Raw genomic sequence first — 13,070 nt, 5'->3', positions numbered from 1 at the left:
TGATTCACGTAAGGAACGCTGTCATCTGATCAGAATTAAGAATTTTGAATTGTTCAAAGAAGTATAAACAATCATGCATCCATGGTAACAGCAAAAAGCTTGAAATAAAATAGTTATTGAACTGAACCAAGATAACCTAATAGAGGATTCTTAAAACATTTTAATGCATCCCATGTAGAAATCTTTATAACTCCAGCCTCTTAGTCCTCCAAAATGCCTTCAAACTGGTGCAAAAGCCTTCTTCCCACCTCCGCTTGTTGATCCAGCTGGAATGACTTTCAACACATTGAAAGTCACAGTCTTTGCCAGGGGCCTGTACAGAAGGATGAAATTATCAATATTTCAATTCATTGATTGTCTCAAGTTTGTGTGTGCAGAATAACTTAACATATGTTCTAATCCCAAAGCCTAATACGCTAGAAAATGGACATGCAGTACTTTGTTCCAAAATTTTATACCACAAAATGACTGAATGTAAGTCTTTAATTTGACGATAGAATTTCTTGCAATACTAACAGCTTATGCCCTGGTATCCATATGCTTCAGGTGCCAAGGTTTGATCCATGAGAGAAGTGACATAGACGGGTTAGTGAGCAAAGTGCAACCGAGAAGGGTGTCCATTGTGTCTCATTTTCTATGGGTTAACTTACCAATCAACCTTTTTTCCTCCTCGGTAAAAAATTACAATTGAGTAATTATATAAAAAGTTCCACACCACAACTCATTAAACAGCAAAAGGATTCCAGCCCAAAGTGCTTTGTGAAGGCTGAATCTGACGGAGACCAATGACATGGCATTTTAATAGGAAAAACAACTAAGCCTGCATTCCACCTAAGTTAGTATGTCTAGTTGAGAAACAAGCTCACCTGCACTGGCCTATGATAACATGGTCACCTTCCTTCACACGGAAGCAGGGAGAAATATGTGCAGGTATATTTGAGTGCCTCTTCTCATACCTAACAGAAGAAACAATTTAAATTAGATCCCCACTAAGAAACATAAACAGCAAAAAAGGTATCACATGCCTTTGATATTTCTTCACATAGTGAAGATAGTTTCTGCGTACAATAATGGTTCTGTTCATCTTGGCACTGTGGCATGTACCAGCTAATATGCGGCCCCTAATTGACACATTTCCAGTGAATGGGCATTTCTTATCAATATAAGTCCCTGCAGAAAACACACAATTCTTTCACGTTGGCATCAGTGTGTTCTATAACTTAAATCATGCTGAAGCAAACAACTGAATCATCAAGGAGAAACTAGTATCACACAAGATATTACAACTATCAGCTTCCAATAGATATAAAGAAAGATGAAAAAATTATCTGTGACTGCATTTTATTTCCTTAGAATAAAACATAAATATTGGAGAAATGAAGAACACGCTTAAGTTTGCAAGTATCAAATGTGATGTACAAGACAAGTCTATATATTATTTACATCATAAACAACAGCACATTTGATGTGATTGTCTTAATAGAGAGAACACATACATATATATATACATATGCCAGTAAGTAAAGTTCTAAATCAACATAACTAATGAGCAAAACTAAAAATTCAAACCCAAATGCTGCTAATCCATTGAGACAAAACAGATACCATGCTAGTATTGGACATGCAGAATACCGGTACATTGAGCAGTATATCAACCTCTATCATCCAATACCATTGAATAAAATGATAAAAGTAAAAAATGAACAATAGTGTGTCAGTATCAAGATATACATTTTTGTACCGGTATTTAGTCTGACTGGTAAATACAGTGTATATCAGTCCAACCGAAGTTTGAAACCTTGATTATAACCATGGGCATCGAAGAAAAATCCAGTACAAAATATCAACTTCAAATTATTTACATGATATGAAACTCAAACTACCTAAAATATCTTGTCATGTGTCGTTAGGAAAAAAAAGTGAAGCTATCCAGAAAAAGATGTGAACCATTGGAGAATGATAGATAAAACAAAAATAACTATAAACATTGGAGTATTAACAACAAATCAAAGTGAATGAAACCAATAGATTATAATTCCCAAAATTATTAACATGGAGGATTTAAGAGAAACAAACTTATGCAAAATTAAAATCATGACTTGATCAACTAACACTACAAAAAATCTGTCTTAGATCACTTAGTTTCCAAGTCAATTGTTTGCTTGATATTTCCTAGCACAGCCATAACTCAGAAGATAATTAGCAAGATACTTAGTAAATGACCAAGAAAATTGCATTTTTAAAGGGATGAATTATCCATCAAAAAGAGACCCAAACTAATAAATATGAAGAAGCTAAAACGAGACAGAGAAATTAGATCTCCCACCTTCAATGGCTTCTCTTGGGGTCTTGAATCCAAGTCCAATGCTTTTCCAAAATCTGTTGCCACCTTTGCCAGGCCTCTTCCCCTTTCCAGATTTCTTCGAGCTGTATTGTCCACTATATCAATGATCCTAAAATCTAACAAAACAAAAAGCTTATGACATTAAGAAATAACTGGCTTACCAAAGAAACACCTTTGGCTGCTTAAGGAATGCCTTTTCAGTCTGCACAAGATTCAATTGAAGCACAAGAAGCAGCTAGTCAGAAAGGGACATCACTCCCAATATGCAATAGTCCCTAAATAAAAAAAGCATGATTTTGTAATCAACAAATGCCAAATGAAACCAATTTCATCTGGAAACTTACAACGTCAAATGGACTCATTCTGATCGTCAACCATAGCAAATACATGATTTACAAAGTTTAAACATAGACTTTATCAGACTTTACATTAGATAACAAGCGATTATTCCTCAACGAAAGTATATCAAGGACTGCAAACTCTACCAACTAATGTTCTACCGTCTCGGCCCAAGAACCTCGCTTAGCATTCAATTAGGGTTCCCCAAACTCCAAAATTGGAATTTGATCCCTCTCGGCCCTCTTGTACCAAAAACCAAAAAAAGGACTTCGAATCGTCACGGAACAGCTCCAGGCGTTAAAATCCAAAACATACAACAGCATGGGGCAAAACAAGTACTTGGAGAAAAGAAACCAAAGGAGATTCGCGCCAACCTGTTCCGCCATGATCGAGGAGCAATGTGACTTCAATCAAATCAAGCGCCGCAGCAGAACGACAGTATCGCCTCGGCTAGTCCGGTCGCCAACCCTAACACTTTATGTACGGTGGCGGGTCGAAAGACGGTAGAGCTCTTCGACCCTACAGCACATCCACTGCAGAGCACCATCTGCGTCCATCACGCTTTGGCCACCATCAAGATTAGTGCTGCAATTGATCGACTAGCAACGACTATTCTTTACCCATGAAAATTTTCGGGGTGCCGTGTGTGTATATATATATATATATTAGTTTCGGCCTAATTCAGATTAGAGGTAAAATAATTAAAAATAAATCATTCTTACTTAGTAACCGATTAGGATAGTAATTATGATAAGACTCGACTGACGTCGGTCGACGCACCTCGATCGGTGCAACTGCACTCGGTCGATCGAACCTAAACACCGGCCGAGGTGCATTAACGCCTACTCAGGCGCGATTCTTCACGCCACGCCAACGCTCATGTCATACGCTACTAGGTTGCCCCCTACAGGGGGCACATCAAACAACAGTAAGCTTCCCTATAAATACCCTCTCGTTCATCCGAAAAGAGGGGGAGACTCAAAACACTTCTTCATCTGAAACCCCCTCCACTATCATCTGACTTGATCGTCGGAGGGGTCGGGTCGAGCACCCTAGCTCGACCTTTGTGCAAGTGCGGAGTCGAAGGCCCCTGCCGGACGTGCAGGTGAGGAGTTTCTGTCCGGAGGAAACGGCGACCCCGTCCCGATCGGACTATCGCACCCGACCACCCCAGCGGGCTCGAGGAACGCCCCAGGGAGATCCCCGTCGTCCGGACCCGAATCGAGCCGCGTCGGCTCCGAGACCACGGCTCAAAATTGTTTCCCACAACAGTAACACGATTTTAATTCTTTTAATTTAGTTGCTAAATTAATTGAACAGATCATCTCTTTGCTCCTCGATTGTGTTTCCTGTTCTGTAAACGAGACCGAGTGCAAAAGAAGACACATTAGGCAATGGTTCTTCCCGCTTTGACTCTTCACACGAGGCTCGACCAGAGCGAGCTGCAGAGGAAGACGGAGCAGAAGGCGTCGACGCAGGTCAACAACAGGAGCAAGATGGCGGCCAGGAACGTCAGCACCTGCCACGAGCCGGTCACGTAGTTCTTGATGAACCGTCGAGCCCTGACGCTCCACCTGCTATTGTAGTAGCCGTTCACGTCGGAGATCACCTTGTCGAGGAAGTCCACCTTGGTCGGCCTCGCCGACCTGCTCATCCCGTTCCACAGCTTCGCCACGTCCTCGTCGTTCTTCATCCGGTGCAGGACGACCCCGGATCGTCTCAGCAGCCGCACGTCCTCCTTGGTGTCGATGATCCCGTTCACCAGCTCGGTGTAGCGAGTGAAGACCAGCGGACCCGGCTCCGCCGCCGTCTCGTATGCTACAAGGTTCCTCAGCACGACCTCGGAATTAGCGTCGAAAAGCATGGTCGGCAAGTAGAACGTGGCGGTCTTCGTGTCGAACTCGATCGTCCTCAAGTCTCCTTCGGTGGCCGCGAACTTGACGCCGCTTTTGATGAGCTCGGTGACGGATGGGATCTCGATCTCTTCGGCCAACAATGGTTCACAGGGAATGGGGCTGTAGGACCTCCTCACCCCTCTGAATACGGCAGTCACGACAGGCCATGGGACCTTCAACAGGAACTCGATGGGCTTCACTATGAGCAGATTCATGATGTGTAGGGCGGACGCCGAACTCCAGACCGAGTCAAAAAGCTGCGTCGAGTATTGCGAATCGACTTTGTTCTGCTCGTTGTTCGATTCAGGCGCATCGATCACACACTCTATCTCGTTGTTGTTGTTGCTGCTGCTGCACATATCTTTGGCGTTGGCGACGATGATGCAGTAGAGCAGCTGCAGCAAGTGCGCGTATCGCTTGACTTGGACGATCCTTGCGAGGCTCTGCGTGGCCGTGAAAGGAGAAACCGCCTTCAGGAACCTGACCAACATCATGGAGAGCTCATCCTCCGCAGCTTGACTTGAGGAGCGCTGGAAGCACAGCATCTTCCGAATTAGGAAGAGTGGGATCTGATTCTCCAGCATCACGACGTCTCTCAAGATCGAGTTGCAAGCCATCTTGATCCCCATCAAGTCCGTCATCTGCGACATCGATGGACCCTTCTCACAGGAGAAGTTGCGAAGGAACTCGAGCAAGAACGAGGCATCGATCGCCATCATCCATGCTAAGGTATCCACATGGAGATCGATGTGCCTGAACATAAGCTTGGGAGTTCAGAACGCGAGACCGAAGAATGTCGAATCGAAAAGTAGGGACGAGGCTGACCTGTGGTAGCAGGATCGAATGGCGTGCTCCTTCAACACGCAGTAGTCGACGATTTGTTGGAACGTGAAGCCGTGGAGCTGGAGCTGGTTTTGGATTCTTTTGGTGGCGGCGAGCTTGTAGTGCTCCATCTGGTAGAGCTGGCGATCCCAGTGGTGGTACGGGCCAAGCGCGACGATCTGTGGGATGTACGCTTCCGGCTTGACGGAGAGGAAGCTCTTAGGCACGCCGAAGATGGAGACAGGGCCTCGCGAGTAGTCCTCCTCGTTCATGGTTTCGAGAGTGCGCTTGACGTGCATCACCCATCGGACCTCGTCACAGTGGCTCCGGTTACCAAACGAAGCAGACGCCTCCTGTGAAGCTTCCATGGACGTTCCTCCACCAACAACCGATGTATGTCTTCGCTGCACAGATTGTACTTAAAGGGGAAGATGGCACTGCGAGATTAGCGTTCTCGCACTTACCATCGATCAAAGCGGGTATTGCTTTTGTTGACATGGAATCGGTTCTGTGTATTGACTTCGATGCTTTGTTCTCGGCCCAACAGAATGACGAATCTGTGCTGTGATGATGAGCAAAGTCATGAAGGAGACATGGGGAGTCATCTTCAAGCTCTGTTTCGGGCCATTTCCACGATGAAGGCCAGGCCAGGCCAGGCTGCAGAGAACCACACAGCGAAGAGAAACACCCATGTTTCTTTCGAGGTGTGCGTGGACGCGAACCGATCCGACGTACCTCAGGTCCTTAAGAGGCCGCGTCAGCCCTTGAGAGAAGCATGGGTGATTCACCCTCAAATAGGGAGAAAAAGATAATTCATTATTATAATGATATTATTTGTTTTTTGAAGCGCTTAATTTCGTATAGTAAATTGCAATATTTCTATTCCTATATACACAAATTTTTAGTGGATATTTTGACTATTTGAGTCAAACTTGATACACTAATTCGTGAACAGATCGGATTCGGGTTGATTGAACGATCGGATCCAGTTGTTCTATTGCCGGATCCGACAACAGGAGTGAAAATTTCGATATCGGGGCGGATTGTGTCAACGAAACTCGATACTGTTTTGGGAGAGCAACGGATTCGGGTTGATCGAACAGGTCGGATTCGATTGTTCAGTTGCCAGATCCGACAAGGAGAACAAAAATCTTGATATCGGGGCGGATTTTGTCCATAAGACGCACACAGTTGTGGGGGGAGGCGCCGAGGAGGTCAGATAAGAGAGCGCGCTATCTCACCCTCTCGCAGCCATGGCGGCGGTTTCATCGGACTTGGCCACGGCCTTCTTCGGCCTCGCGAGGCGGCACACCGCCGTCGCCTTCAACCTTCGGGCTTCGATCCTCGCGGTCGCTCGTCGGCGGGCACCTGTATCCATCTGTGCCCGGGCATACGCCGTTGGGGCGAAGCCGGCGGTTGTGGCCGGCCCCGGACGGCTCGCGATCTCGACACGATCGCGGGCACACGCCCGACGCTTCGCTGCCTCTGCAGCCGCAACGGACGAGGGATCCGACCTCCTGACGAAGATTCCGCCGGACGACCGCATCCCTGCCACCATTATAACTGGGTTCCTTGGCTCCGGGAAGGTAAGGTGTCGAGGGCTTTGCTATCAGTTACCCCCTGTGCTCGCGGATGCTTCTATGTTTGTTGAAGTCACACAAAAAAGATTCCTCCCTGCCACCCTTTCTACGCTTAGCAACAGAAAAATCCTGTCTTGACGATGTTAGTAGAATAAAGATTGTAGAAGCTGGTGGAGGTAGCTTAGATATGCTTTTTTTCTTGTACCTGGTTTCTCCCTAATCCTTTGGGATTTTGCACTCTCTCCTGTATTAGATTACATAAGCATTTTTTTCTAATCCAGTGTCTATTTATATTGTTATTCTTCTACTTTGGATTCGTTTAATTGCATCCGTTTCATAAGGTGTTCTTTCTGCATCTTAAAGTTTGCCCTTGCATGAGGAGGAATGGTGTGTTGGCAAAGCAATAATAGTAAGATGTATAGGTTGATTTGTCTGACTCCTCATTTTCTCTACCCGCCAATAACATGTGCATATATTGTTTTACAAAGGATCCAGCCTGGATAGTAACATCCTGTCCAAATAAGAGCTAAGTGTTCTGGTTTTATTTAAGACTGCATTTTTTAATTTACACTTTAGAGACCCCTTGGCATAATTGGAATGATGGGAGGAAGAGTAATTAATCTGATAGCACCATAGTCACTTTGAAATCCATGGCATCCATTTTCAGGGAAAGCATGCCTTATATCTTATTTTAACTTGGTACTAGTCTACCAGAGTAGCAAAAAAGGCTGTTTAGGTATCTTATCCAAATTCTGGTGGGCCTGTTTGCATAACAATCTTTAAATAAGAAAGGAGTCATTGTTGCCTGTTTGGACATTGTATTTTGGCTGCCTCAAGATTTTTTATTTATTCTTTATTCATAGAGGATGAATTCAGCAGACCTTTTCTTGTTCATCAATCACCTTTGTTCTTGAAATAATCTGACATTTCCTATGATCCAGTTTCAATCTTAACATTATGCGTTGAATATGAGGAACTAAGTTTTGTTGCCAAGAATGATACTTCATCTGATAAAAAATCTGAGGCTTCTGTCCGAATATTACTCTCACACACCAATTGTATTTTGTGTTGCTGAAACTGTGAAAACTGTTAATTGTTTGTTTGCTGATTCTTTGCTTTTATCTAAAGTCTAAAATTCATTTCAAAAATTACAAAAGGTGCTTGTAATTGATGAATGCCAACTAAATAATATGATCAAGCACGTTAACTAATTGACTGAATGCATTGCTAATCTAAGAACCCAGTAAAAATATGCCAACTAAATAATATGATATTATTTTGATCAATGTCTTTAGTTAATTAATTGCTACATAGATGTATTTGATGCTCCATGTAACTTGATTAGACCATGTTTTCCATTGACAGACAACTTTGCTAAACCATATATTGACTGCTGATCATGGAAAGCGCATCGCTGTTATTGAGAATGAGGTATGTCAGATAGTTCTTCAGTAGCCTATATGATCATGCAATTTGTCAGCAACCCATTGAACAACTTAATATGGTTGTACGGTACTAGGAATTTCTGATAATTCATTTTCATTTTGTTCTTCATTTGCAGTTTCTCTATGCATACTGTTCTTTGATGCTGAATGTTTTGTTTCTCAATTCACTAGAAAAGTTTTGTTTCTCAATAAGATGCACAATCACATAACTGATCATGGTTTGTTTAGTTACTGAAGTTGTGGCGTTTGCTTTTGTTCTGAAATGTTGCTGTCCTTGTCTATGATTGCCTTTACTAGTTTACTGGAACCTTGACAATTAGGAAAAAAAGAAAGAAAGTAAATACCATTACATTTTCTCAAGATACTATCATTAACATTTGGGGAAGGATAGGATATATGAACATAAGGAGAAGATTGGGCAAAATTGAACCATTTTTTCAGATTTAAACTGTTTTTTATTGTTGACATAGGTGACTAGAATATTGGCTATAGTTTCTCCGATGCTTCAGACATCCTATTGCATGTGAAAGTTTTAGTTGCTGTTTGTTTGTTTTTAAGTTGTCGGAACAAGAAAGATCTTAGTTCACTCCTCTGAAACATGGTAAATAACTTGGAAAATGGTTCCACTAATTTTGTTAAATCAAATCTAATTAACAGTCCAGGTTTTGATCTTTTGATGATAGGGTCATAATTTTTAAGATTCTATCTATTGGCATTTTTTCTTTGTAAAATACCATCTTTGCTGCTAAGTTCTTTGTTACTTTTACAGTATGGCGAAGTTGATATTGATGGATCATTGGTTGCTGCAAAAGCTGCCGGGGCTGAAGATATAATTATGCTCAATAATGGTTGTCTTTGCTGCACTGTTAGGGGTGATCTAGTTCGCATGATCAGTGAATTGGTTTCAAAGAAAAAGGGAAATTTTGACCATATTGTAATAGAAACTACAGGTATGCATAAAATTCTTGCAATGGAACATTCTTAGGATTATTTATAACAGAGTTATAACTTAGATCTACTCATTCGTCCTGCTCCTTGTGCATGAAATGGTCCATATGCAATATGTTTATGTAGAACTTGACATTACCAGATTAGGCTACATGTTCCTATGTTAAGTTTTCTGATCATCAGGTATCATGCATTTGTAGTTTATTTTTGTTTGTGTATAATGTGCAAGGGCTAGATTATTCTTGCTCTCATGGACCAATAGAGCAAGGTAGGTTCATTTAAAGGGTAGGGAAGCTTCACCTAAGAGGAGCATTCTTTTTAAATATCATCTACCACATAATTGGGTTTATTCGTCAGTGTCATGTCGTTCGAATATATATTTGGATAGCTCTTTTTTGCTTTTACAGAAATCTAGTTTATGCAGATCAAATTAAAAACTGTAGACCCTCCTTTTTCTGATTTATATTGCCTCACCTTGCTATTTATTCCTTTGCAGGTTTGGCAAATCCAGCTCCTATAATCCAGACATTTTATGCAGAGGATCAGATTTTTAATGATGTCAAGTTGGATGGTGTTGTTACATTGGTAGATGCAAAGCATGCAGGTTTTCATTTGGATGAGAAGAAGCCCAGAGGAGTAGTCAATGAGGCAGTTGAGCAGATCGCTTATGCCGATAGAATAATAGTGAACAAGGTAAATATGTCATTAGTTACTAAACTTACCTACACTTGGATGTCCTAATGGGTTCAGTTGGCATCAACTTTTTGAAACCCTTGCATCTATTCAATGTGTGTTTGTTCTCCTGTTTTTGTTTAGTGTTATTCAACTCAAATTATGAGTTTGATTCACAAGATAGATTTAGATGCTCTGTTCTAGAAAGGTGACCACTAACAACAAATAAATTTTGAGGCAAAACCAAAGGGCAGCCCAGTGCACAAGTTGTGGGGTTGTACATACTACATACAACTTTATCCTGTAAGCAGAAGGTGGTTTTTGTGACTGAACCTTAGTCACCTAGGTCACAAAGGAGCAACCTCATGGCGGCGTCAAGAATTGCCTTCTAACAAAAATTTTGAGGCAAAACTGGTAACCAAATTATTGTTTATTGAGACAATACATATCTTTTTTATTGGAGACTAAAATTTTAATATTTCCATTTAGGTATTAATAATTTTTCACTTGAATAAAGTCCTCTTGATACATGCATAGTTCAGCAATCCGTCATTGCAAATATATATCATGGTATTTGAAAGTTAATACAATGATCCTTTTTTTTTTAATGTGGAAATCATGGTTCTAGGCTTCTAGCCTTCTGGTTAATAATTTTGCTTGCATGTTTACTGACTCTGTAAATGATTGCCTGATTTGATTAAGTGTATACCATGTAAATCTATGCCAATAATCATGATTTAAATGGTGATTTCAATGGAAAAATAAGAATTAGTAAGCATATCATTGTGACTATGTCATAATTCGGGTTATTTCTTTGGGTCCAAGTTACTTAACAGTTGTTTTGCATTAGAGCCATTTTTTATCTTGTTAGCCTAGTGGATACATAGTGATACTGTTACCAGCTCATTCTAACTTCTTCTCACAGCTCAATTTTAGGGTAACATATCTGGTACATAACTCATTTACTTTCTTTCATAAATGCTGTAAACTTGCTGATTATGAAACTAAATTTTCTCTGTATGATTGTAGATTGATCTTGTTGGGGAGTCTGACGTATCCTCACTGATTCAGCGGATAAAGGTTAAGCCTTATAACTTGGTACCTTGTATAACTACTGATATATACTCTTTCAGAGACTTCACGTGGTTCATGATATTAACATTCTTGAATGCAGAACATTAATAGCATGGCCTATTTAAAGCGAGCAGAATACGGAAAAGTTGATTTGGATTATGTTCTTGGGGTTGGTGGATTTGATCTGGAGAGGTTCTTGTCCTTCTCTTATCTTCTTTCGAGTTACTTAGATTGAGTATGACTTAATAAAGTGAAGATGATCACCGGTTTGACTAACTTTATATTTTTGTCTGGTGGTTGGTGTTTACCATAGTATATATTTGTGCATGTTGGACTTTTCTGCATGTAGATATTTGGACACTTGCTTTTCTCATTGGAACTTGGAGTTTGAATGACCTGCAATTGAATTAATTATTGTAAATGCAACTTGGTTATCATCTTTATATATAGAAGAGCACAGAGATGTTTGACAAAGAAAAGTTTTTTTAATTGTATTCCCAATTTCTGAAACTATTATTGGAATCTACAAGTTTGTTAGATGCCAACCTTCATTTTTGGTACTGTACCATTTTAAGCTGATTGTTAAATTTATGGCTTAGTTCCTCTTCAAGATCCATTATGTAAGCAGAAACGAAGACCAATCCTCTCTTTCCATTTATTGTTTCTGCTTGCGATCTTAATAAACTAGTCATTTTTAAGATTATATGTGATGTATATGTACATGCATCTTTCTTGTATGTGCTTGTGTTCATGTCTTCCAATGTGATGTTAGTGTGAACATTAAGTAGATTACTTTTATACTTTATTTCTCATTTTTTATGTGAGAACATGATGATCTGGTAGATGGTTATCTGATCTTTTAGTACCTGCTTGTGAGATAATCCCATATTTTTCTGTCACCTTTTCAGGATTGAGAGCGTTGTAAATGCTGAAGCTTCCACTGAAGACCATGATCATGATCATGATCATCATCATCATCACCATGATCATCACCACCATGATGAGCATGACCATGAACATGGTACGTTGTGCAACTGTCAACTTGGGACTACTCTAAAGATGATCTATGTTTATGAAGTACACTGCAGTTATCTAAAAGGTACTCTCGATCATCGATTGCAGAGCATCATTCTCATTCTCATGCTCATGATCACACCCATGATCCTGGTGTCTCATCTGTGAGCATTGTCTGTGAAGGGAACCTGGATCTTAACAAGGTCTGCTTCCGGTTTCCATTCTTCTGATGCCTTATACAAAACAGTGATAGTTACCAAGAAATTGAAATATATATTGTTATTTTTTGTTGGAGTGTTTAAAAGTTATAACATTATACAACACCTTCTGCAGGCAAATATGTGGTTGGGAACATTGTTGATTGAACGTAGCGATGACATCTATCGAATGAAAGGTCTCCTGTCTGTTGATGGCATGCCCGAGCGATTTGTGTTTCAGGTGTGTTTGGATAATTCTCTGGTTGATTGTTTGTTAAATACTAATGTAATTAACTTTCTCTTAAAGTTACCATAAGCACAAGTTGTAGAGGCTCGGAAAATTGCAACTGAATTTGACGTGGCATTTCCCATTCGACAGGGTGTTCATGACATTTTCCAGGGTTCCCCCGATAGATTGTGGGGCGCAGAAGAACCCAGGGTCAACAAGATCGTATTTATAGGAAAGAATCTAAATGCTGAGGAGTTGGAAAAGGGGTTCAAGAGCTGTTTGCTGTGATGATATTTCCCCAGTGGAAGGTCCATACCTCATCGAGGTAATGCATTATTCTTCCATTTCACCTCTGAATTTTGTCGTCCCAGAGATCAATCGAGTTACAAGTTTTTTTTTCTTTTTTCCTTTTTCTTTGTTGATCTTGAGATAATATGTTTATCACCCACGACAATGGACATGATGCATTATCCTTACCATATAGTTGATGCTGATGACAGCTTAAAAGTGA

At 40.8% G+C, this 13,070-nt stretch overlaps 3 protein-coding genes across 3 annotated transcripts; 1 reads left to right on the top strand and 2 right to left on the bottom strand.

Annotated features, from left to right (window-relative positions):
* Positions 1-26: 26 nt before the first annotated feature.
* On the bottom strand, positions 27-3,242 carry LOC135679289 (small ribosomal subunit protein uS17-like). The gene is made up of 6 exons (XM_065192828.1): positions 3,058-3,242; positions 2,506-2,546; positions 2,327-2,427; positions 1,026-1,170; positions 867-956; positions 27-313 (listed from the first exon to the last, which is right to left on the bottom strand). Exons 1-6 carry the CDS (start codon positions 3,067-3,069, stop codon positions 220-222), a joined length of 483 nt encoding a protein of 160 aa, XP_065048900.1. The 5' UTR covers positions 3,070-3,242; the 3' UTR covers positions 27-219.
* A 712-nt stretch (positions 3,243-3,954) lies between these two features.
* On the bottom strand, positions 3,955-5,838 carry LOC103992414 (putative UPF0481 protein At3g02645). The gene is made up of 2 exons (XM_009412096.3): positions 5,404-5,838; positions 3,955-5,331 (listed from the first exon to the last, which is right to left on the bottom strand). Exons 1-2 carry the CDS (start codon positions 5,766-5,768, stop codon positions 4,101-4,103), a joined length of 1,596 nt encoding a protein of 531 aa, XP_009410371.2. The 5' UTR covers positions 5,769-5,838; the 3' UTR covers positions 3,955-4,100.
* A 736-nt stretch (positions 5,839-6,574) lies between these two features.
* On the top strand, positions 6,575-13,070 carry LOC135679287 (uncharacterized). The gene is made up of 10 exons (XM_065192825.1): positions 6,575-6,986; positions 8,346-8,411; positions 9,195-9,375; positions 9,870-10,066; positions 11,075-11,125; positions 11,220-11,311; positions 12,028-12,140; positions 12,242-12,336; positions 12,467-12,571; positions 12,710-13,070. The coding sequence occupies exons 1-10, from the start codon at positions 6,654-6,656 to the stop codon at positions 12,845-12,847; spliced, it is 1,371 nt and encodes a 456-aa protein (XP_065048897.1). The 5' UTR covers positions 6,575-6,653; the 3' UTR covers positions 12,848-13,070.

The sequence above is a fragment of the Musa acuminata genome, chromosome BXJ1-7 (assembly GCF_036884655.1).
Source record: "Musa acuminata AAA Group cultivar baxijiao chromosome BXJ1-7, Cavendish_Baxijiao_AAA, whole genome shotgun sequence".
NCBI lineage: Eukaryota > Viridiplantae > Streptophyta > Magnoliopsida > Zingiberales > Musaceae > Musa > Musa acuminata.
Note: the sequence above shows the minus strand (reverse complement) of the source record. Positions and strands in the feature narration are given on the sequence as shown.

Excerpts from the sequence above, each read along its gene's own strand:
- LOC103992414 (XM_009412096.3), bottom strand. The coding sequence starts at position 5,768 with ATGGAAGCTTCACAGGAGGCGTCTGCTTCGTTTGGTAACCGGAGCCAC. Across the intron at positions 5,332-5,403 it reads ATTCGATCCTGCTACCACAG|GCACATCGATCTCCATGTGG; the intron begins GTCAGCCTCGTC and ends GCTTATGTTCAG.
- LOC135679289 (XM_065192828.1), bottom strand. Across the intron at positions 1,171-2,326 it reads CCCAAGAGAAGCCATTGAAG|GGACTTATATTGATAAGAAA; the intron begins GTGGGAGATCTA and ends TGTTTTCTGCAG. Across the intron at positions 957-1,025 it reads TATGTGAAGAAATATCAAAG|GTATGAGAAGAGGCACTCAA; the intron begins GCATGTGATACC and ends TTCTTCTGTTAG.
- LOC135679287 (XM_065192825.1), top strand. The coding sequence starts at position 6,654 with ATGGCGGCGGTTTCATCGGACTTGGCCACGGCCTTCTTCGGCCTCGCG. Across the intron at positions 6,987-8,345 it reads GGTTCCTTGGCTCCGGGAAG|ACAACTTTGCTAAACCATAT; the intron begins GTAAGGTGTCGA and ends TTCCATTGACAG. Across the intron at positions 12,572-12,709 it reads CCGAGCGATTTGTGTTTCAG|GGTGTTCATGACATTTTCCA; the intron begins GTGTGTTTGGAT and ends CCCATTCGACAG.